The sequence below is a fragment of the Neodiprion lecontei genome, chromosome 2 (genome assembly GCF_021901455.1).
Source record: "Neodiprion lecontei isolate iyNeoLeco1 chromosome 2, iyNeoLeco1.1, whole genome shotgun sequence".
NCBI classification, from domain to species: domain Eukaryota; kingdom Metazoa; phylum Arthropoda; class Insecta; order Hymenoptera; family Diprionidae; genus Neodiprion; species Neodiprion lecontei.
This window is the reverse complement of record NC_060261.1, coordinates 2,147,722-2,170,872: the sequence shown is the minus strand read 5'-3', so window position 1 is coordinate 2,170,872 and position 23,151 is coordinate 2,147,722. Positions and strand designations below refer to the sequence as shown.

The 23,151-nt window shown below is 37.0% G+C and overlaps 1 protein-coding gene across 4 annotated transcripts in view; it reads left to right on the top strand.

Moving 5' to 3' along the window:
* The window catches only part of LOC107222289 (melatonin receptor type 1B-A-like), a 45,739-nt gene that overhangs the window by 15,904 nt on the left and 6,684 nt on the right, over window positions 1-23,151 (top strand). The window contains exons 1-3 of one of the 4 annotated variants that reach the window (XM_046732037.1): window positions 901-1,119; window positions 1,766-2,324; window positions 22,838-23,096. In XM_046732037.1, coding sequence (XP_046587993.1) covers window positions 22,838-23,096 — 259 coding nt within the window. In that variant the 5' untranslated portion in view covers window positions 901-1,119; window positions 1,766-2,324. Of the gene's footprint in view, window positions 1-900; window positions 1,120-1,287; window positions 1,312-1,765; window positions 2,325-22,837; window positions 23,097-23,151 lie in introns of those variants that run through there. The other 3 variants (XM_046732038.1, XM_046732036.1, XM_015661579.2) reach the window with 3 other exon arrangements.

Below are 23,151 nucleotides of genomic sequence, written 5' to 3'. Positions count from 1 at the left end.
ATCTCGTTCACCAATTTGAACGTAGTCGGTTGATTCATTGTTGCAACGAATTATTCGATTATTTCAACCGTCTTTCGTTCGCTTATAAATGAGCGCGCTTGGCTCTCTTTTGTTTTCCGTTTTTCATTTTTTTATCAGCTAAACAGAAGCATTTACTTTAACTGTTATTTATTGCTATTCAATACGGCGTCTTTTTGTGCAATACTTTGACTGAAGGTATTATACATATTATTACGCGTACATCGTTTAAGTCGCATATGCGCAATGTATACCTTATAAATATAGTATAACAAGATTACGAAACGACGGAAAATCTTTTGTAGCCATGTTAAACGCCCGTCTGACCTTAGGCCTTAGGGTTTCCAAACCACTTACCGCTGTATTTAATATGAATTCGTAGGTAACACGAATACATGGATGCTTAAACTTTACAGTCTACGATACGAAGCCCCGATATGAACTTTCACGCTCCAACGTGAGTCAATACTGAGTAAACCTCTGCCCTAAAACGGCGTTTAGAATTCAGTTAACGTCGTAACTACAAAGCCTTAAAATAGAACTTCAGTATATGGGAAATCAAACTTGACTTGTGGAATTTGCATACATTCGTTATTCATTGTTGAGACACATATTTCACGTAGCAAAAGGGTGACGTAGAACCCGTAGAACCGTTCGGTTAATCAATATTCGGAAGTCAGCTAGTCGAACGCTTCGTTCAAATTTCTCATATCTGCACTTTGGCAAAGATCGGCCCATCAGCACTGCAACGCGATCTTACCTAGATAAGATAACCACCTCGGTCGGTAAGATAGAGAAGGCCCGAGTATTCGTGTCTCATGGTTGACCGTCGCGCCGCGAGATATCGCGCCTGGTTGTTGAAAAACTTCGAAACTGTCGAACCCATAAACTTGTCTCAGTAAGTCTACGCCACTTGAGGGCAGCGCGCGCAAGTTGCCCGGCGTCAGGGGGACTCGGAGATCCGGGCGCGGGCGGTTTCCATCAAACTTCATACGTCTCGTAGTTAGTCGCTGGAAGTAGGAAATTCCGAAATCAGTCAGTCCGCCGGTGTCAAGCGCCGCGACGACCTCCGGTTCGCCGCAAGTAAATGCCGTACAGTTGGTTAGTGGATTATCGAGAATAAAAACACAGAAAAATTTAACAATATTCCTGAAACTGTATTCCAATATCTACACCGTGTATTAAAAAGAAGTAAACTCGAAAATTATATCTCGTCTTTTTTTTTTCTCTTCCATATTAAAATTAAATTATACTAATATTTACGTACATAAATGATATAAAGTTTAAAATAAGGTATAAATAATTCTATACATCCATATACGTACGTGTCCGTATAAATTGTTTTGTAGAGTTGGTTTATGTTACGCATGTAATAAAACAAAATACATAAGAAAAACAAAAACGTTTCTTTATTAATTTAGTATTAATTTTCTCTTCTTCTGTATCTTCTGAATTCTTATAATAATTTATATACATTCTATGAAATCGCATAACGATAAAAAGAATAATACCGCGCGTCGAGCAGCTCGCTCGGTTTGTCGTACTCGAGTACTTACATATATACACACCTACCTACCGTCTACACCACCTTTGTAATTCTTGGCAAACGACAAACGGTTTCAACGACGATGACGCTAGTCTAGAACGCAGATGAAAATAAATCCGCGCACCGTACGTGCAGTTATACATATATACGATATAGTGCGTACGATTGTCAACTAGAATAAAGTAAAAAAAAATTTTGCAGGTGTTTCATCTGCATAAAGGTTCGAAGCACCGGTTACACGAATTCGACGAAAGTGATGCGGTATCGTGAACGGGAACATTTAATTGTCATTACGTTTTTCAACGAAAGTGCTTTCTATGTATAAATGTTATTCTAAATGGACAGAAACCGTGTGTAATAATTCACGTTTCCATTAATACTTCTGTACGATTAATCATATGTGTCTATAAGCGACAAATGAGACGCAAATACAAATGTATTAAACAAAAAAAACGGTAATAACAACAACAATAATAATAATAATAATATTATACGAGCACGTATGGTGATTATGAGTTTGGAGAAAGTTTCTTTTAAAAATTCATCGATACATGTATAATTACACGTATACATAAAGATTTTTTTAAATATAAATAATACGACGACGTTTTGAACATGTTTAAACCGACGCGGTTAAATTATTCTACGATTAATATTCATCGATTATAATATTATCGGCGAAGAAATTTGAAATTACCGAAGACAGAAAAGACCAGACGGAGTTTCGTCTCGATTAAAGAAGACGAACGCAACATAGAAAGTAAGAATTTCAATTTCATTTCCACACATAAGCATATCCGATTATATTTTCAGGTTGAAGAAAAGAAGTGTAACGAACTTGTGGAACCCCGTCTGACTTTTATTACTCCCGCGGCTTTCAGAACTCGGGGGAAAACAAAAATATATTTGTCTGCATTTCTTTCACGCCAGCGTCTGTTTTTGCTCCCACCCCCCTTCACTTTTCGTTTTTTCATTCGTCTCATATCGGTTTGTATTACAGAGTAATTTCCAAAGAGAAAAAAAGTAAACCAAAGTAGCGCCCCCCCCTCCCCCCCCCCAGCCGTCTGGATACGTGTTTTTGTTGACGAATACACGAATATAATTAACGATGTCTACACGTGCCAAAATATGCGTAAACTGTTATATATTTTATATTTCAAGGATGCCGTTTAAATACCGATTTCAAGTAAATGAAATAAAATCTCCGTCCCTATTTTATCGCGAGCGATGAAAAAAATAAAAATCGATTTTCTATCTTGTTTTTGTATTCGGGTGAATTTTTTAATTACCTTAACTTTGCTCGTTAAAATTATTCGAAGTTAAAGTTTTAAATTTCTGGCTTATTTTATGCGGGGTAAATTTGTTCGATCATCAGATTCAGTTTCCTCTGTGTAATATGATAGTTTTGAAATATTAACGACGCAATTTGAACCCGCCGCAGAATCTGAACTCGGGGTTTAGACCCATTTCAATTTCACAATCAGTTTCAGCTAATCAAACGATTTTACACCCCCCCACATCTCCTTCGAGTAGGTGCTGGTATCTTGAAGTGTTTCATAACTCCGTATATATATATACTCATCGAGCAAAATCTTCGTAATTGCGTACGTTACTACGTAGGGCGTTTTTGCAATCCAGTTTCGTTTAATTTCAGATTGGCTACTGCGTACCTGTGTGATTATTCAATTATTATTAAAGCCGCGATATTATAACACAATTATTCACTCTATAGGTAGGTAGCAATAATAGCGCGATCGTTGTACGAGATATACAAGAATAGATATAAAGACAGAGTAACGAAGAGATTCTCTTTTAAAGATACCTATAATGAATTCGTTCAAATTCACGAGCTACGAATCAAAATTCCACGCGAGTTTGGAACGGTTTCAAAACGTTAAGATAACGGCTAATTTAAATTTCCGTATCATGCAATGTAGACGATGTCTATAACTCTTGTTTTACGATATCTATCTGTGTTTGTCATATCTGCGGTTTCGGCCTTACACATTATTAACGTCGGATTGAAATAAAGATTGTCCTAACAAAATTTGAATCTTATATGTATATACAGATTCGTCATGTATGGTTGAACATTTTTTTCTTACAAAAAAAAATTTTCTTTCGATACTTTTCGTTTCGGAATTTCTTTTCATATATAGCATATTCATGGTATATACATATATAATAATATCAAGCAATACTGAACTGATCGATGAATTGCGGACGTTTCTTATAACAGTTTTATGCTTTGTGGGTTTATCGTGGCAAAAGCAGCGTTAGTCACGCGACGATATGATTAATAATAAAAACTTGACGAATAAAGATTTTGTATCATTCTTTGTTGTTGCTGGACGAGTTTCTTCCCCTGCAAGCTGCCATAAAAGCAATTTAACCCTGAAGCCAACCTAACCGGCATCCGGTTTATATCTCCGTGAAATAAATTTCCCCCGGACTAAATTTTCCGGGCAAAATCACCCTGAACGAAATTTTCCCTCGGCCTAAAATCTCTCCGAATAAAATCTCCAGGATAATAAATAGTAAATAAAATGAAATAAATATACCTGCTGTATACGGAAGAAACTCTGATATTTAAAATAAATGAATAAATTAAAATGAATGTCCGGAAGAATTTTTGAGTGGGGTAATTTTTTACGTGGTGAATTGATTCGCTTGCATATTGTCCGGGAAATTCAGTCCGGGGATAATCAATCCAGGTGGATTTAGTCCTAGAACTGTAGCAAACAGTTTTCATCGAACGTGAAAGAGTAAAATCGTTATTGGATTTGTTTCTTGCTTAGACAATCTCTTCCTTTATTCTAGTCTCGCGACTCATCGTTTTACTTTCAGGCTATCGTGATCCGGTAATTTTACGTACGCTTGTCACTCTCGCGATGCGCCTGACGACAACGCTTTGAGAGTAAAGTCGTTCTCTTCCTGTGATCATCTCTCCCGTAGTTATGTATCATTTTTCTTCTATTCCATGGCTCCCGTACATTTTTCGATAAAACGATAAGATTCTCCTTTTTCATTTCTCCACCCAATTCATTTTACCCACCATGTATGTATAAATTTTCACGGTTTTATTAGTTTTCCGACGAAATCCCGGCTCAAATATCCTTTTTGGGAACTTAGGAGAGCCCTCCGTACCCGCGTTACAGCGTTCTCAACTTTCGGCCAATCGGCTGAGTGACACGTGACTCAAACATCGCGTTGCGCATGCGCAGCGTCAGCAGCGCGCTTTCTCATTGGTCGGCAGTGAAAGTCGGATTACTCGATAAGTGTTGCGCTCTTAATCTTTCCGTAAAAGGATATCCGCACCGGATTTTTGCTTGCAGGGATCGAGCCAATACTTTTTTGAAAAATCGTACGTGAAATTTCAAAAATCGTGAATATGCGTAACGATGAAAAGTGGCAAATCTCGGGATCCAGTGGACCATCATCCCCTCCCTTGTTAAAGATATAAAATTGTACGGTAAAATTGTAGCTTTGATGTCACCGCCAGAATCCTTTCCTTTTTTACACACGAAACAACAACTACCCGAATTCATCGACCTTTATTCGGCGCCCGGTTCTCAGCTCCAGTCATTACACGTGGCGTACATACCTTATATATTATATATGTATATATAAGATATATGTATGTGCATTATGTGTGTATAGATATGAATCATATGTGTATATAGAATGTAGGTGCAGGCTCGTAAAATAAAATCCCACCGTTTTAAGCTGAAATTACATGGAACCCTCTCTCGAAGTAGGTAGAACGGAACCGTATATATGCGTTATATAGGCATGGTATATGTATGTAACACGTATCTACATTGCCGTCGACGTTACGTCAGCCGGCGAACCGCGAATTCCCGAATTCCACCGGGCGTAGGTACGTGAGAGGATCTAAGGGGTGAATTAGAAACACGGAGAAGACTTATTCTCAGAGAAAACGAGCCGGTTTGGGTACATACATAACCACCTATATTGTAATATATAGTATATAATTTATATTATACCCAATCCTAACCTACACTACGGAAAATTCCAGATGTTTGTGATATTGCGACAGAGATTCCGAGTATGAAATAATGTACGTAAAAAAACAAAGAATTTGTTCACTTTACCAAGTATGGCGAAATTGTTATTTTTTTTTTATTTTTTTTCTCTTTGGTAATTCAAATGCATACGGTTACATTTGATAAGGCAAAATGTCGTTCTGACCACGTTTTCCTTGAATGAAAAATGACTCATTTTTCAACGAAATTTCGTCAAATCAAACAAATCTTTTCTCTGTGCATTCATGTATACAAATATAATATGATCCATTTATATGAAATTCAATGTTTTGCCTACATTATAGGTATATGTATACCTAAATTTCAATTGTATGTAAATATGATTCTTTCTGCAAGTAATTGAAGAACCGCGATCGTTGAACTTCAATAATATTATATTGTGTAACAAGGATGCAAACTCGATATTTTAGGGCCGAGCGTAAGTTTGCAATATGAGTCGTAGGTGAGCCGAAGACGAATATTGAAAATACGCGAGGCGAAAAGACCGTTGCCTCCTTGACGCGCACGATTCTTCACATAACGAGAGTATGCTACGCATTTTTTCACGAAGCACGAAATCGAGGTTATGGTCGCGTAATGTCGGATTTGTTCGCGACAGCGCATGCGCGGAGTACGGAAAGGACCGCTTTCAACACTCCTAGGACTTAAAAGTGGTCTTTTCAGTACTCCGCGCATGCGCATTCGCCGACTCACTTGACCGTCATGAAAACAGGTACTTTGCGTACGGAAAACACGCATGGAAAAACGCGTAAAGCATGCTCGCGTTATATAAATAACGTTTGCGAGTATCGACCGAACTGAACTAACTTCTGGCCTATGTAACACCTCGCACGGAAAATGAGATACAAGTTAACCGCAACTGAGGTAATACATACATGTATATTATCATACAGTCCGAGGTCGTGCAAGTCCCTATGTAAGTACAATTAGGTATACATACCTATTCGACCTATTCTCGAGGATTGGTTTTGTACAAATCGATCGACCTGTCGACATATGTGTGCATGTATGTAGGTAGGCATGCACATGTACATGCATAGGCTTCTTATTCGCCGGCATATTGACCACACTTGACCCATAATTGTACTTTAGCTTACACGATGTGTGTATAACCAATTATATTAAGTATTAATCTTATGACACACCTAGATCTGTGCATAAAAAAATTGTGTTATTAATTACTAAAAGGTGAAACTAACCCATTCGCTTTTTTGTACACAATAGTGTACAATATTGATATTCGTTTTTTAAGATTTTCTCGATATATACTGCATATTAAATAATTGTCAAGTATATGAAACAGGAGTAAAATTTTCTGACAAATCGATTGCCGCTGTTTATTTTGTGGAATTATTCTCACATTGCGAGAAAAACGGTAATTTTGAAAAAAAAAAGAAAAGAAACCAGCGATTTCCGAAACATGTCTAAAACATCTGAAAATAGTCCCAAAAGTCTTTCTTTACTCAATCAAAGGCATTTTGAGTCAATATTTTCGTTTTAAAGTGAACGGGTTAAATGGTATAATTTATCTATATGGATATATGATGTATACTTGTAATTGTCTGACTATAAACGCGATCGTGTATCACGGAGCGAACGGGAAATACAGCTCTTGTATAAAGTTTGAATGATCTTTCCTTGCCGAGCAGCAGGAGCAGCACCAGCGGCAACGCGATGTAGTTTCTGGCTTCTCGTCTCGCTTATTACCCACTTCCGTCTCTGTTACTCCCTTATAATTATACAGATATTGCTGATTGTTTAAATGCCGATGCGCAGCATGTTTCAGCGACACGTTATACCTACTTTAAAATTATAGCTGATATCCATCATGAGAAGAAGCTTTCTTCGAGGCGAATAACATCAATGTACACAATGCACGATCATATTTTACGATTTGGAATTTTTTTTCTCACCCTGTAACCTTCGTTTATATATCCATGACGTTTTTCTTCCCTCGTACATTTTTTTTTCTCTATACATATATATTGGCATGGATCTGGTTTCTTCGCGTCACACGTGCGAATATAAACGTATATCTATGTAATTCTTATATATTGTGATATTATAAGGATATTTGATCGAGGTGATAAGATTTTTTTTTTGGTTCAAGGATCGCGCAGTCGAGTATATGTATATAATATATACGAGGTGTCGGAAAAAAACAGCACACGTAAAAAATCGTGAACGAAAAAAAAAAAAAAAAAAATACAATGCACGAGACGTTTTTTCACGAATGTCTGTCATTTTTCAGACATTGTTTTATTATGAGCTTGGGTAAGGATAAAGCACGTATACAACCAACTTGAATTTTTTTCATTCCATAATTCTGTAGAAAAACGGGTTTCAACGGTTTCCACTTCACGGTTTTCAAAATTCATAACTATAATCGAACATAATACATCGCGATATTTTCGAATTTAACGTTAAATTCTCAGCATATTTTTTTTTGTATCCGGAATCTATGATAGCTGGAACTAAAATATTATTTGCATTTATAACAGCGAATGCACCTACAGTTTAAAGAGTTATTGAAACATTTACTGTATCAGCGACGAGGTGACGTGTACATATATGTATACATCGTGAATATAAACATATGCATATCTGTTTTATATGTAATTGAAACACGTGCGGTCGCACGTGCGGATAAATTTGAGTTGGAAAATTGCCAGTTAGGTATGAGGAGAAAATGAATAAAAAAACACGTTAACAACACGATTATATATTATGAATGCGCGACATTGACTAGGCTTAGAACCTGTACGTCTATAATTATATACTCTGTTTTTTATTTTTTATTTTTTATATATTTTTTATTTATATATTTTTTTATATATTTATATATATATAATATACATCTCAGCATACAGCAATTCTATATTCGATATAACATTTTTTTTGTATTTCATAAGTTTGCGTGTTCTGCAAATTTTATGCAGTGTTAAAGTCCGTATGACGATAACAGGTATAAATATTTGATTATGATATTACGAATTCGAGGCAAAAAAATTTCCATGTTAGACTGCACTTGACACAATCAAATACTAATGTTACAGTTTTTGTAGGTTGATTCATTCCGGATGAATGTAGAGAATGGATTCTGCGTAAGATAAAAATATATTTTTTCGCATACGTCAATTCGATTCAACGGCAGACAATTTCTTCATATTTGAACTCCGGAAATCAACATGGCGCCGAGGTGAGCAATCAGCTGATCATTTCGGCTGAAATTTTATATTGTTCGAATACGCACGGGGTTTATAGAAGTTTGTTATTTCCAGCACGTGCAATTTCCTGTAAACACAACAACTTCTACGCTGTTTTTATAAATATTTCACGTTTTTTCACGTTATATAGCTATATTATATTTGTGTATATACAAACCGTTTTGTTTTCAATACAGATCGTAGCAATAAAATCGTAGCGTGCAAAAGCAAATTATGCTATTTCAAGTAAGGTTATATGCGATCGCTGCAAGTTGTCCTCCAAATTTATTACACATAAATTTACACGGTACATACCTAAAGACACAAAATATTAGGGTATATACATAGGTATATCGATTTTACTGATTCCTTTTTCTGTTTCGTTATTTCGGTTTGTTGGAAACAACTTTCTTGATCCGATCACTTTTTTCTTGTGTTTTTGATATCATTCTAAAGTAAGAATGGAACAAACAAGAAATCAGACGGAGAGGAGAAAAAGAAAATAACAATACCAGCATAGTCAGAGTGTGTAAAAGAAATTTTTACATTTGATTGAGGAATTCAACAAAGTAAGTTAATTTTCGATATCCCGCTGCGCTTTCAATTTACTTACAATCAACCTAAACTACAAGGAAATGGAGTTTGCATGTTACACGGTATATATTGCGCACGCATGCCATGTCGCAGGGATAATCTGAATAAAGCTCATTCTATACGGTGTTAAGTTCGGCGAGAAGCCGAAAGCTTTCGCAGGTGTGCTTGTACATGTAGCGGGTCATTTTGTCAAAGTGTGAAATGGGCAATCTAATATAGGATACATTCGCCAATATTTATGAAATTCAGATACAAGTTATCGAAATCCCCCTGCATTTATGCAATCTAGGATATGCATTAACGTAATCCACCTGCAAGTACGCAATTTGGATACATTTTAACAAAATCCGCCTGCATTTATGCAATACGGATATGTAATTTTCAAATCCGCCTGCAATTATGCAATTTAAGGCACATTTTAACAAAATCCGCCTACATTTTATTGTGAATATTAAATTATTCAATAATCCTTGGGCAAGCTGTGCTAAACCGAACAGGCAATCTGCAAGTAGGTACATACATATTGGAAATACGAAATTATAGCTTCGTTCGTTCACCGTCTGCCGTCGCGCGAAAAGACGACGACCTCTCTGGAAACTCGCGACCTCGTAACCGATGCAGAAGCAATCAATCAACCAGACATGGACTATAGAATATGTATATACATACTCGATGGCTTGGGTTCCACATCATGCGTGATGCCGTATTATGAGAAAATTATAGTAATAATGAGCTGAATAAAGAGACAATATAATGTTGCAATCACCTGAAATAGTTTATTGTGTAACCAGGAGGGAGACTCGGTCTTTTCGGGCCAAGCGTAAGTTTGCAATATGAGTCGTAGGGGAGCCGAAAACGAATATTGAAAATGCGCGAGGCGAAAAGACCGTTGCCTCTTTGTTGAACGAGATTGTTTATATAACATGAGTACGTTCCGCGGTTTTTCACGAAACACGAAATTGAGGTTAGGGTCGCGTCATGTCAGATTTGTTCGCGACAGCGCATGCGCGGAGTACAGAGAAGACCACTTTCAACACTCCTACAACTTACAAGTGGTTTTTTCATTACTCCGTCACTCGACCATCATAGAAACGGGTACTTTGCGTATGGAAAATACGCATAAAAATGCGTATATGAAGGTATGTTTTTAAGATTAAGAACAATTTATTCATTTTTTTTACTATAATTTCTTAGTAACTACTGCAAAATGAATGAGTATGTGGATGAATCGATGATATTAAAGAATAAAATAAAATAAGAATAAAATAAAATAAGAATAAACTGAACGCATGGCAGCGCGTGCAGCGTGAATATAATTGCACGGTGTTTGTATTGTACACAGGTACCATAGAGTGTTAGCAAACTTCTGTTCAATGTATAATTCAATCCGTGCCACTCTCCTAAATTGGCGAACCTTTTAAGCTGTACTCCAACTCGGTGAATGAAACTGAGATAAGGATGGATCGAAGAAGAATATATCATGTATATGTATGTATTTTTCTTAACGGATAATACAGGCGAGGAGAAACGAACGAACAAAATTAAACTAACGATAAAAGACAGTAAAAATTGAATCGTGTCGAATGAAAATCTGACAATCAGTAACGGAAGTCACGATTTGCAATACACAGTTATTATCACTACTGCCATTATTATTATTATTATTATTATTATTATTATTATTATTAATTGTAAGAGAGCATCTGTATTGTAAGAACAGAACGCTCAGTAAACGAACAAGTAGTAGTAATCCGCTTTAGTCAGCCGGTGTCGCCGACGAGTCGCTAACTACATATAGAAACGCCGACATCGGTGGCTAGACTATGCTGAATAACCGGCGTTTTCCTCGCGGCGAAAGAGGGTGCAGGCTTTTTTCCTTTGTTATCTCGAGCTTCTTCTTTTTTCCCTCAATTCATGCAAACGATTGTCTTTTCGACTTGAATGCATTTCACGGAAACGGTTTAAAATTCACAGTTACGTTGTGGAAATTGACGTATGTACAAGAAAAAAAAAAGAAATGAAAGAAGGAAAAAAAAACCAAGGGGAAAAATTAGAATGCACAAAAAAGTTCAACGAAATGTTGAAATCATATTTTTTTGTCCTATAATAAGCAGTAATAAAATATCTATATCATGTTACGTGTATGCCTAGAATTTGATTCAGTTAGAAAAAATGTATTAGATATAAATGATTTATGCATATAATCTTGACAACAGACCTGTTTTAAATTCCAAGCGTGTGTATACATTCACATAATAATTCATGTATCCCACTTATCTATGTATATATTATATATACGAAGATTGGGGGACGATGACGGAGTTTCGTGATTCGAAAGTGCGGTTCCAAGTTACTCTTTGTATTCTCTTTTCTCCCCGCGTCTTATTTTCACCCAATCTCATATCTATACCCTTTTCTTTACCCTTGGCACGTATCCATTGCCTAGAGGCTACTAGGGAAAGAAAACCATGGACGCGCGCGCATTCCAATTTCCAGACTCGTACGTGTGTTATATGAATATATTAAGATTATTTGTTGTGCGTAGTTACTTCATCAACGATTTTCACGATCGTTAATACATTATGAACAAGTGCGAATCTTTTCAGCGATTGATAAACCTCAATCCGTTATTACTAGGAAAAACAAAAACGATGAAAGGAACTTGACTGAGAACAAGGAAAAAAAAATAAGTTAACAAATGTATATAAAATTTGTATATATCGGGAGAGTTCGTGGAAATGTGTGGCGAGCAATTCAACATTCGATAAATCCGCTTGCATTTATGCAATTAATCAGGGCATTCACTTTTCTCGTCGATATCGATATTTCTTCATTTCTCACAATTCGTCGAATATTCATTACTTCCTCCAACCATATAATTGATTTACCACGAAACAAATGTCGAACGGTAAATTGCGTACCCTAAATTGCATAAGCACAGGCGGATTTACCCACCGTCAAATTTTCCACCGTCAATTTCTACGAATTCTCCCGTTACACGCAGTATTATACATATATTTCTTTCATTGTTTTAACTTTCTGATCCAGGGTATTTACTTTAACCGTGGATATCGGTATTTCCCAATTCTTCATAATTGGCCGCATATTCACACTTCCTCCAACCGTATAATTGATTTACCACGAAACAAATGACGATCGGTAAATCGTGTACCCTAAATTGCATAAGTACAGGCTGATTTACTCACCGTAAAATTTCCCATCATACATTTCTACGAATTCTCTCGTTACACGCAGTATTACAAATATTTTTTTTTTATTGTTTTAACTTTCTGTTTCAAGGTATTCACTTTACCCATCGATATCGACATTTCTTCATTTCTCACAATTGGCCGAATATTTCTCGCTTCCATCAATCACATTGACGTCCCACGAAACAAATGACGATTGTTAAATCGTGTACCCTAAGTTGCATACATGCAGGCGGATTTACCCAACCTTAAATTTCCCATCAATATTTTTTTAATCTTTTGACTTTCTTTCCGTACCGTGTGACGTAGCTTTGTGTATATTGGGGTTCGAGGTTTCGAGACAACTCGGTACCATGTTGTGTTGTTATACCCGCGTAGGTATAATATTATAAGTGAGGCGAGAGAGAGAGAGAGAGAGAGAGATAGAGAGAGAAGGGTGCGGTGGCAGTAGTAGAAGTAGAGGCTGAGTCAGGCAGGCCGTAGTCCCCGGCGGAGCTTTCAATCGATACAGCTTCCCACCGCGACTCGCGTTGGGCGCGGTGGAGGACCTACCTGTTAGCACGATCGACAAACTCCGTTATACCTACGTCTATGCACACGTACGAGTGAATCTGCACGCATATGCACACGGATTATACACCATCGTGCATAAGTTTTACCGCGTTGTTTGTTGTTTGATATTTTTTATTTTTTTTTACCTACCTTTTTTTTCCCTCTCCTTCTTTCCAACTTGAACACTTTCCAGCTTCGATTCATTATGTCTTATCGCGATATGTCGCGAGGTATCAAATACATGGGCATAGATTTTATACGTAGGGGTGTATGTGTGAAAAGACGGGTGATTTGAATCGCGCGATATAAATGGGGGCGACGCTATTTTTTCCGGGTCGTCGAGACACGTGGATCGGATTATTACGGTGATATTTTTCTCGGTGTTTAATTTTTTTTTTTTTTTTGATATCATTTTTTTTACACACCATTTTACTTTTTCTTACAACTGAAGATCTTGACCGTGTGCAGTGATTATTGAAAATTGTTAATTTTTGTATTGCCTTCAATTATACAAGTTGTAAGTAAAAAATTATAACACTTGGAAAAATTTCTTTTGTTTATAACATTAAATTGAAATAGTTTCATAACATTTAACAGTGAAAAATACGGGCTATAAATATTAAATTAGTACATGATAAAGAAGGTGTGAGAATTGTAACTTGCTCGCAACAACTATTCAGCGGTAGCAGCTGTTATATGACAGCTTCCTTCCGTGCTGTTGCAGGAAATAGGTTATTTACGAGATATTAACGGCAGAAGATGATCAGAACAGCGAAACGTTACTTGTCTACTACGAGGGCAAAGTTTTGCATTGATACAACAGTCGCAGACACGATTGAGAAGTTTGGTAGTATTTTCCCGAGGGTGTTGGGTATATTGGAAGTTGGGATAGATGTGACAATATAATCCTGAAAATTGATAGATTTAAAAAAAAAATTACCTCGCATTTTTTTTAACGCATAACACACTTTCAGGTATATCTAATATTAATGTTTCCGCAGGACTGTGAAGCGGGGGCGCAATATTGCTATTTTCATCTCTCGGGGAGTTTTAATTTCGTTGAGGCACGTCGTCCTTGTGCATTTATAACCCTTGCCCCTATTGTACAGCCTTGTATGGTAGAGACGGTGATAAGAGGTCTCTCTATCCGGACGGTCTTACATCACCGGCAGAGCACTCGGGTTTAAAATTCCCAAACGTACCTCATCCTCGTCGCGAGGGTGACGAGACTATGCAGCGCCTTCACGTGTATACCTACATATGTATATAAGTATTTCGAATGAATTTCCACAGCGACGTTCCCGCGCGTCTCAAGATTTTTTCATTCGGAGACGCCGAACAATTCCCGCTGTCAAGTATACGTCACAAGTTGAATAGTTTTTTTTCTTTTTGATTTTTTTTCTTCTCAACCCTTATGATGAAACTCAATCGTTCGAAAATCTTCTTTCACATATGCCCGGTTATTTTGTGGAAATGTTACACGAGCGATTTAAGGTAGAGTCAATCCGCTGGCATTTTTGCAATTCACGGCACGTTTCACCTAAATGTACCCCCAGTTGTCAGAATGTAGGCGCATTTTTAAATAACCTATACACGGTGCTGCCAAGTAAAGGCCGGAGTGTGTTTGTTTGACTACCACTGATGGGAACAAATATCGGTACGAGTTATCGGTAGGTATATAGTGCGTTTAAAGTCCTCGCGACTGAGCTGGAGTTGCTCTTGTCGTCAGGTTGTGTGAATTTGTCCAAGCAGTTATTTCACCGTTTAAAACCTATGCTGGCGCATTCAGTGATCGCATTCTGCGGTCTCGTGAAAATGATTACATGCCCTGACCTGACGAAAGTGATTACGATGCGATAGATCTGTCTTACCGATATTTGTTCTCCCTAGTGATAGGCAACCCCATATGCCGTGGTGTTTACTTGGAAGCAAACGGTATTTAATCTGAAATTGCATAACTTCAGGCGAATTTCAGCAAGATGTAATTTGAATTGTATAAATGCGGGCGAATTTGCTTTACGTTTATGGACGGCAAAAGCGTAAGCAAACATAATCGTATATAAAAATAGATACTTATTTGATTAAAATAAAGATTTTAACGTACATAATGTGCTTAACAACAACAACAACAATAATAATAATAATAATGGAGAAAAAGAGAGAGATCTAACAATTTCTAGGTAAAATGATGTGTGAATAAAGTGCATCCGGAGGAAATTGAATGAGAAACTTGAATTATTTCTACGACCTGGTCATCTCGTCGTCGTCAACGTCGTCTCCGACGTGGAGAAAGGGGATGCGGATATAATTTTAAGAAACTGGAAGCGTCATAGCGTAAAATTGCTTCTCTCTCTCTCTCTCTCTCTCTCTCTCGTCTGATTCGCCCTTCCGCTTCGCGGTACGAACCACCCTGGTGTAAAATCATATTTCGCACGTCGTTCGTCGATATTCACTCAGATCTTTTAAACCGCAACCCACCTGTATGTATAATACGGTATACCTATGTATATGGTACATGTACATTGTATACGTGGGTTTTCATATAGTTTTCTTTTTCCTCTTTCTTCTTATTCTTCTTATTTTTTGTTTTTCTTTCTTCCAACCCCCTTGTCTCGTGGAGACTGATTTGTATTAAAGACATAAAGATATACCTGTAGATTTTCTACGGTATGTAATACCTGAGATTGAAAATCATCAGCAGATATATGTACCTATACATATTTACCACTCAAATACAAGTATACCTATTTATACATGTACCTATGTAAACCTATATACTCAAAAACAGCTGACGCCTTGCTGCAATTTGAATTGAATAAGCAGAAGAAGAAAAGAAAAGAAGAAAAGAGAAGAGAAGAGGATGGAATGTAATTAGATCTTCGACTCGAGAAAATCGTTGAATAGACAAGTTTGCGCCGGATGTATATATGTATATATAATATTCATATATATATATATATATATATATATATATATATATATATATATATATATAATAAATAGATGTATATAAGTATGTATACACTACAGGAATTTAATTATAGGTTGAGAGTTTATTATTAAATCCCAGCGTTGCGGCCAATCCCTTCTTTTTCTGCTTATTCCTATGAAATAACAATATTTTAACCGAGATCAATTGCAAGATGCACGGATCACATATAACTGCATCGTTCCACAGATACGGAAACTCACTGTTATCATGCTATAGCCAAATTTTCGAGTAAAATACCTTATATATCATTCGTATCGCGAGAGTAATATTTTATATTTTCCGACGAGGGAAAAATTGCCTTTTCTAATTCACGAGAATCGAGGCAACGATAAATCTTCTTTTTAGTATATCTATAATTCGTGGATACAATTTATGCAGATTTATTAAGTATGAATAGATTTTACTATGTAATATTTTAACTGCGTGCAGGCGATGGACGACTCAATGTCGAATCGATTTTGGTGTCTCAGTAAATAGGCATGATATACATGTGTGGAAATAATGATGTTGCAGATTATATAAACTTATGTAACGTCATCAATATGCGTGCGTGGGTACGCATCGAGGACGCTGTCGTTTCATTGGAGTAATTACACCCTTAACAAACCCCGAATAATCCAAGGAACGACTAGACGCGCTACGGGGGATCCCCATAAACCTCCAACAACTCCCACGTAGCTGCGTCAGGCTTACTCTGTACGAATCAATCGGATTGATACCCAATTCCAGGCAAGAGAAACTTAACTTTGATTTTCTCAATCCCTCCAGGGGTTGAGCCACCCTGGATTATCTACGCTTTATATTGTTTCAAACATTTCTATGATAGTTCAAATTTCTTTTTTCTTTTTCAATTTAATCTTCAAAATGATTCCATAGCCATTTTGTATCTTGGTATTATTTTAGATCTTTAATTCAATATCAACCTCAAGTTCTGAGTAACAAAGTTGTGTAAAAAAATGACATTTCGTTGATCTTTTCGAAAAGGTGGAAAAATAAAAAAAGGGTTTCGAATATTCGTAGCTTCAATTGTCCACGATTATTAATTCATACTTGTTCAGCCTAACGTCGATTATTCAAAACGAAGAAGCTCCTACACTTATTATATATTATGACAGATACGAGGGCAATGCTCCGCGGTCAACGTCCACGTGTCTTGCATGGTCGATTCACGTCAGAGTCCTTAGAGACTAGGACGACTTTTCTGCGGCGGAGAGAGCGATAGAGAGAGAGAGAGAGAGAGAGAGAGAGAGACTGCTATTCCTTTTTGTTCGTCTGAAGGAATAACGCGGATTTATCGTTCCCGATTTTGCTAGAGTTGAATCGAACCCGCGAAACGAACAGCCTTCTGGAGCCCGCGATATTTTACCTCATACCTATATACCTATATACCTATAAAGCTGTAGGCGTATGGCGTGTAGGAGTGAGTACATATATACGTCGGATAGGAAATCGTTAATACATGAATTGCAGGATATCGAATCGAGTTTCTCCGCAATCGAGAGATTGCCGTAAGAGTTTCCGGTTTTTATAATACCGCTATGTTAGCTCTCTCTCTCTCTCTCTCTCTCTCTCTCTCTCTCTCATCATTTTAACTTGTCATTCTTTCTTTTACTTGGCTTGTAAATACCATCAATGCTGATCCTTAACTCATTAAACACTAAATTATTTGCCCATCTCTTTTTTAAGGGACGGTTCCTATGCTTAAAATCATGCTCAGTCACAATTTTATCACTATTCAACATTGTTCTATTGTATTGTATTATTATACGTTATTTTATAGACTATATTATTTTGCTCTTGATATTCCTTGTTTTACTTTGGATTTTCAAACACAGCCATGAACGTATTGTCTCAAGGTATAACCAGGGCATAAGAAAATACACAATCTATCTATCTATATATTTGTCTATCTATATATCTATCTAACTATCTAAATATCTATCTATCTATGTCTCTCTCGCTCTCTCTGTCTCTCTCTCTCTCTCTCTCTCTCTTTTTCTCTCCCCCTCTCGTCACATCAATCATCATCATCATCATCGTCATCATAACCTTCAGCAGCATTCATTGCATTTTAATGATCCATGTTCCCTGTGAAACAATGGAGCTTTTAGCAATAAGAATCGCATTAACTGTACTTCGTATTTCGCCGAGCGTTTTTTACGGACAGGTTTGAGGTTAGTACAAGGTTGTGTATAATACGAGCCGATAAAAGCGCCGTAATCAGTGGCTCAATATCAATTTTACTTTGGTCGTTCCTTGTCCCGAGCCAGACTCGTATAACCTACCTGTTTTACGCGCCAGCTCATATATGAGGGATAATGTATTTGGGACCGGGATAACCACAGCTATGAAACACTACTCTAGTTCTTTCTCTCCCTCTCTCATGCCGGTGAAATCCTCTCCGCGCATCTGACGGTGTGATGATCAATACGCGGGAAACTCTCTCTCCATAACGTAGGTATTTTCTACAGTATGTGTGTAACATCCATAACGCACGATATATGTTACATGCAATATACCGTGATTGGAATTCATTTCTTCTACAATCGCTGCAATACGGTCCCATTATATGATCATTGCAATCAACCCTTCGCAGAAAATTCCGAGTTTACTGTCAGAATTGCATGAAAGAAAGTCGAATGAAAAGGATTTTAAGCAGGTGATTAAGTTACATGTATAGAAAGTCCGGAATAATTTTTTAATAAATCGAGGAATTTTCCACAATCACTTTCAAAGAAAACGCGTGTATTTAATCAAACTTCCTTATGCCAAGATCTACACGCAAGGATTATTGTCCCCATAATATTATGCATATGCGTGTATATACGTATAACACATTTTTTAATTATTACCTCCGACAAAAATCTAGGTTAATGCTTCGAGGTTCGAGTGCAAACCTGCTTGTACACCTTTACAATTGACTCGTACACAAAGAGAAGAAAATACAAAACCGCTGGGGGCTTTCATATACGCTGACAAATGAATATTCCTAAGGGAAAAAATAGTATTAACGTGAATGTTTTTCAACGTCTACCTAACGTTAATTGCGTCAATGTGTGTCACCTTGCTAAGCAATGATCACGATAGGAAAATTTAATTTTACCGAAAAGGTAAAACAATGTCGAGATTAATTGCTCAGACAATACTCCTGGTTATTTAACACAGTTGAAGCATCCAACAGAGAACAGACGGAAAAAAATATCACCCAACGAATCGTGTCGGTTATCGCAACGAGTTTAATTGCGAAATTGTGTAGAATTCGTGAATGAGTATTATTTTTGCGTAGATTGGGAATTTCAGGTATAATGAATAAGCCACAGGCAGTCTGGGCAAGGTTTGAGTGTGAGGGTGAATCCATATTATTCCTATTATCGTTAATGTTGTTTCATGCCTACCTCGATATTATGCGTCTGACATATGACCGGATAATTCTGTAAAACTGCGTCATATCCGATTCAGTGTAAGATTATAAATACGCTTATATTTATGCGTTATACCCGCTTCAGTGTACGATAAATACGCCTGCATTTATGCAATTCAGGATGCACTTTATCCTAATCCGCCTGCATTTGGTCAACCGGGAATACATTACTGTAGAACATGCCCTGATTTGCATAAATGCAGATGAATTTCGGTAAAAGCTACGAGAAGAATTGCATAATCGTAGGCGGTTTCTTAAAACATGGGCCCTGAATTGTATAAATGGAGGACTCCCCCCAATGTAAGTTGAATTACACACGCGGCACGCCCATAGAATGACTCGGTGTAACGAATTACACAATTATGTATCAGATGCGTAATTGGCAGGGTCGGTGCTTCAAACTTTTCAACGTTATGTCTCAGCATGCAACACGTGCGAAAAATTTACCTTTAAATACGCGTCGCAGATGCCACCGTGATATTACAGAGGGTGTACGTAATACCGAGTCATGTAATGTTGAACCACTAAAATGTTGTATAATACGTTAGCCTAAATTCTCTATTGAGTCAGAAGTTACAGCGAATACAGCAATTTCTTGCTAACTCGTAGGGCTTCGTTGATTACGCAACGAGCGGAGAATAATTTATTACGAAAATTTCCATGATAACTTACATTCCGACATTTTTCATTTTCGTGATGATAAATTTATCACACGTTTAGGGTGCAACGGTTTCAATTTACGGGCCGGTTGTGATTGCGGGTAACGTCGTTAAACCCATTAATGTCGGCAAGACTCGCGCCGCTCCTCCTCATTAGTTTATACATACATACATATATATATATACGTGTTATATATATGTATACATACAAACGGCAAAGACGCTAATGAGGGTAACGAGCCTCTCACGCCCACAAGATTTGATATGCTCGTCAGTTTGACGGGAACATCGTTTTCGTTTTTCGTTGCTCTCTCGAACAGAAAATTGCCCGATACGCATTTTGATCCTTGTATTTTCTGTAACGTTAAATTTATACCTCTGGCTTTAATTGTACTGATTAGAAAAAAAGAAACTGTTATTTTTTTGAATCCATAGACTATAGTTCATTCCAACCCATTAAAGCACGCTACTGAATACATGTTCATGTGTTGAATCATAAAATTTTTGTCAAAGGATTCAGCGTGTAATTTATCACATGGTTGATCTTTGAAATTCGATAAAACATCTAAGAAATCACATTATAAATTAGTTGACTATATAATTGACTATATATGGTTTTTGATCTAATATATCTGATGATACGTGATTTTTAATTTATTACGTGATTGCTTACATATTTTAACGAATTTCCAAGATAAATCATATAATAAATTATATGCTGAATTCTTTCAAAACATTTTGTGAATTACCACATGAAAATTTTTAGTGAGGCAGGGCGACCCGTGTATAATTTACACACTGATACGCATCGCTGCGTAATTATGCATGTATAATACACGTATAAATTAGCGAGTAAATCACGTGGAAAACTGGCATTTTGCAGGGGCGACGGATTAGACAATGTGTAAGCATTAAACGGTCATATTCATATTCTTGAAGGTCAATTTGATCGTGTGCCAGTGAATATACCTTATGCTTGTGTTCGTAATTTGCTTGTACATATGACCATCTATGTATGTTATGTACACGTGGCCTATATATAATGTTTTACGTACGTCTGCAGTATGGTTTATGGCTCTGTAGAAGGGTATGGACGCTGTTTGCATAACCCTGGGGGTTATTATGCGACATAAACTTCATCGATTTTAGAATTTCGAATTCAATCGATGCGCAGGAATGCAGAATTCCGTGCCAACTAGACGATGGTAAAATGCGCAATATTGAAACAGCGTCAATTCTTTTTTGCAAAATTTTCTTTACTCTGGGAATTTCTTTTATCAGTGTTTCGTCGCTGACCGTTACAATTTCTGATAAACCCGTAGAAGCGATATTTAATATCGCCTGTTGGGTGTACGATACATACGTTATGAATATATATATCCTTGGTCTTAATACCGCGAGGACATTATGAGAAAAAGTTTAATATCTCAACTCTCATACTTATATATATATAGGTATATTATATATTGTATGCAGCGTGCACCGTTATCGGCGATGCAATAAAATACGAGCTTTCTTGAATATCATGCCCAACATAATAAATTGCACCGATTACTTATCTTTATAGTTTTACTTCTAGATTCATACCGAGTCACTACATTGTCAAACTTATGTGACGCTGTTTAATACAATAAATTATTGTACATCTCGTCATTTGCATCAGAGTTACGTCCACTATTTTTATAACCAATTCAAATACCGACTCAAGTACAGGTTGTACGCATAAAAGATTGATATTAAAAAAAGTGGTGAAATTAAATATCAGCATTTTATTTTTTCCTCTTTATGACGGATAAATAGAGAAATACTCAATTTCATTCGCAAATGTCGACGAATTTATTCATCGTTAGTTCTCTTACATTATTTCGACGATCCGCGCATGTGTTATGCGGGTATTACGTATACATGAATACAGATATAGAGCAGTACATATCTAGTAGATACGTATAAAGCTCATATATATGTGTATATCGGCAAAGCAACAAGTGTGAATTCCATACTGTAATCGAACCTGTCGTTCTTGGCAGTCATCCACCCATTCTCCTATTGATAAATAATGAACGTTGGCCCAGTTTCTGCATACGTATGAGCATTTGCGTGTGTATGTACATACGTGACACGTGCCTGTGTCAATTGAAATGCTTTTCGCGTATCAGGAATGTTCACATCATGATGGCTAATCATCGAATACCGAAATCGTCCTGGCAATTTGATATTGCTTGGAAAAGCTTATTAAAGCCAGAGTAAAATTCAATCTCTTGTTCTGTTTTATTCATCGTAATGTGATTCACAGGATCCAAAGTAGTGTAACATGCCATTTTTCGGCACATAATCATCACTCAAATCGAGTTATATTCGATTATAAAAGTAGCTTTCTACTCTCTGTATCATCCTGTTTCAACCTAATCAAACAAAATGAAAGTCTGGCAGTTGGTAGGCGGTCCTCCGCGCTCTGATATTGGCACAATTAGTCTAATCCGATCAGCTGATCGTTTACGACGACGCCATATTGCCCGAATAGCCCCGTCCACACTTTAGGGTCTCTGTTTTAATTGCATCTTTGTTTTTTTAAGATGAACGTCACCACGGTAAGCACGGCTGGAATGAGCACTGCGATTGCCGGTATTGTTGCACTGGGTACCGGTGTTGTGGTTGAAAATACGAGGGGGGAAATAGCCGACGGTGGTGACGACGTCTCGCCAGTAACTCTGTCTTCCGATTGGTCGAGGGTCGCCCGTCTTCTGCTCCTGGCGTCTCTGGCCGTTGTCGGTAGCGTCGGTAACGTCTTCATGATATCGGCGGTAATGGTCGAGGATCATTTGAAGAAGAGGGGTGAGGCATTTTAATTATTTTTCTCACAATACTTACCGATTTTTATTCTCAAATT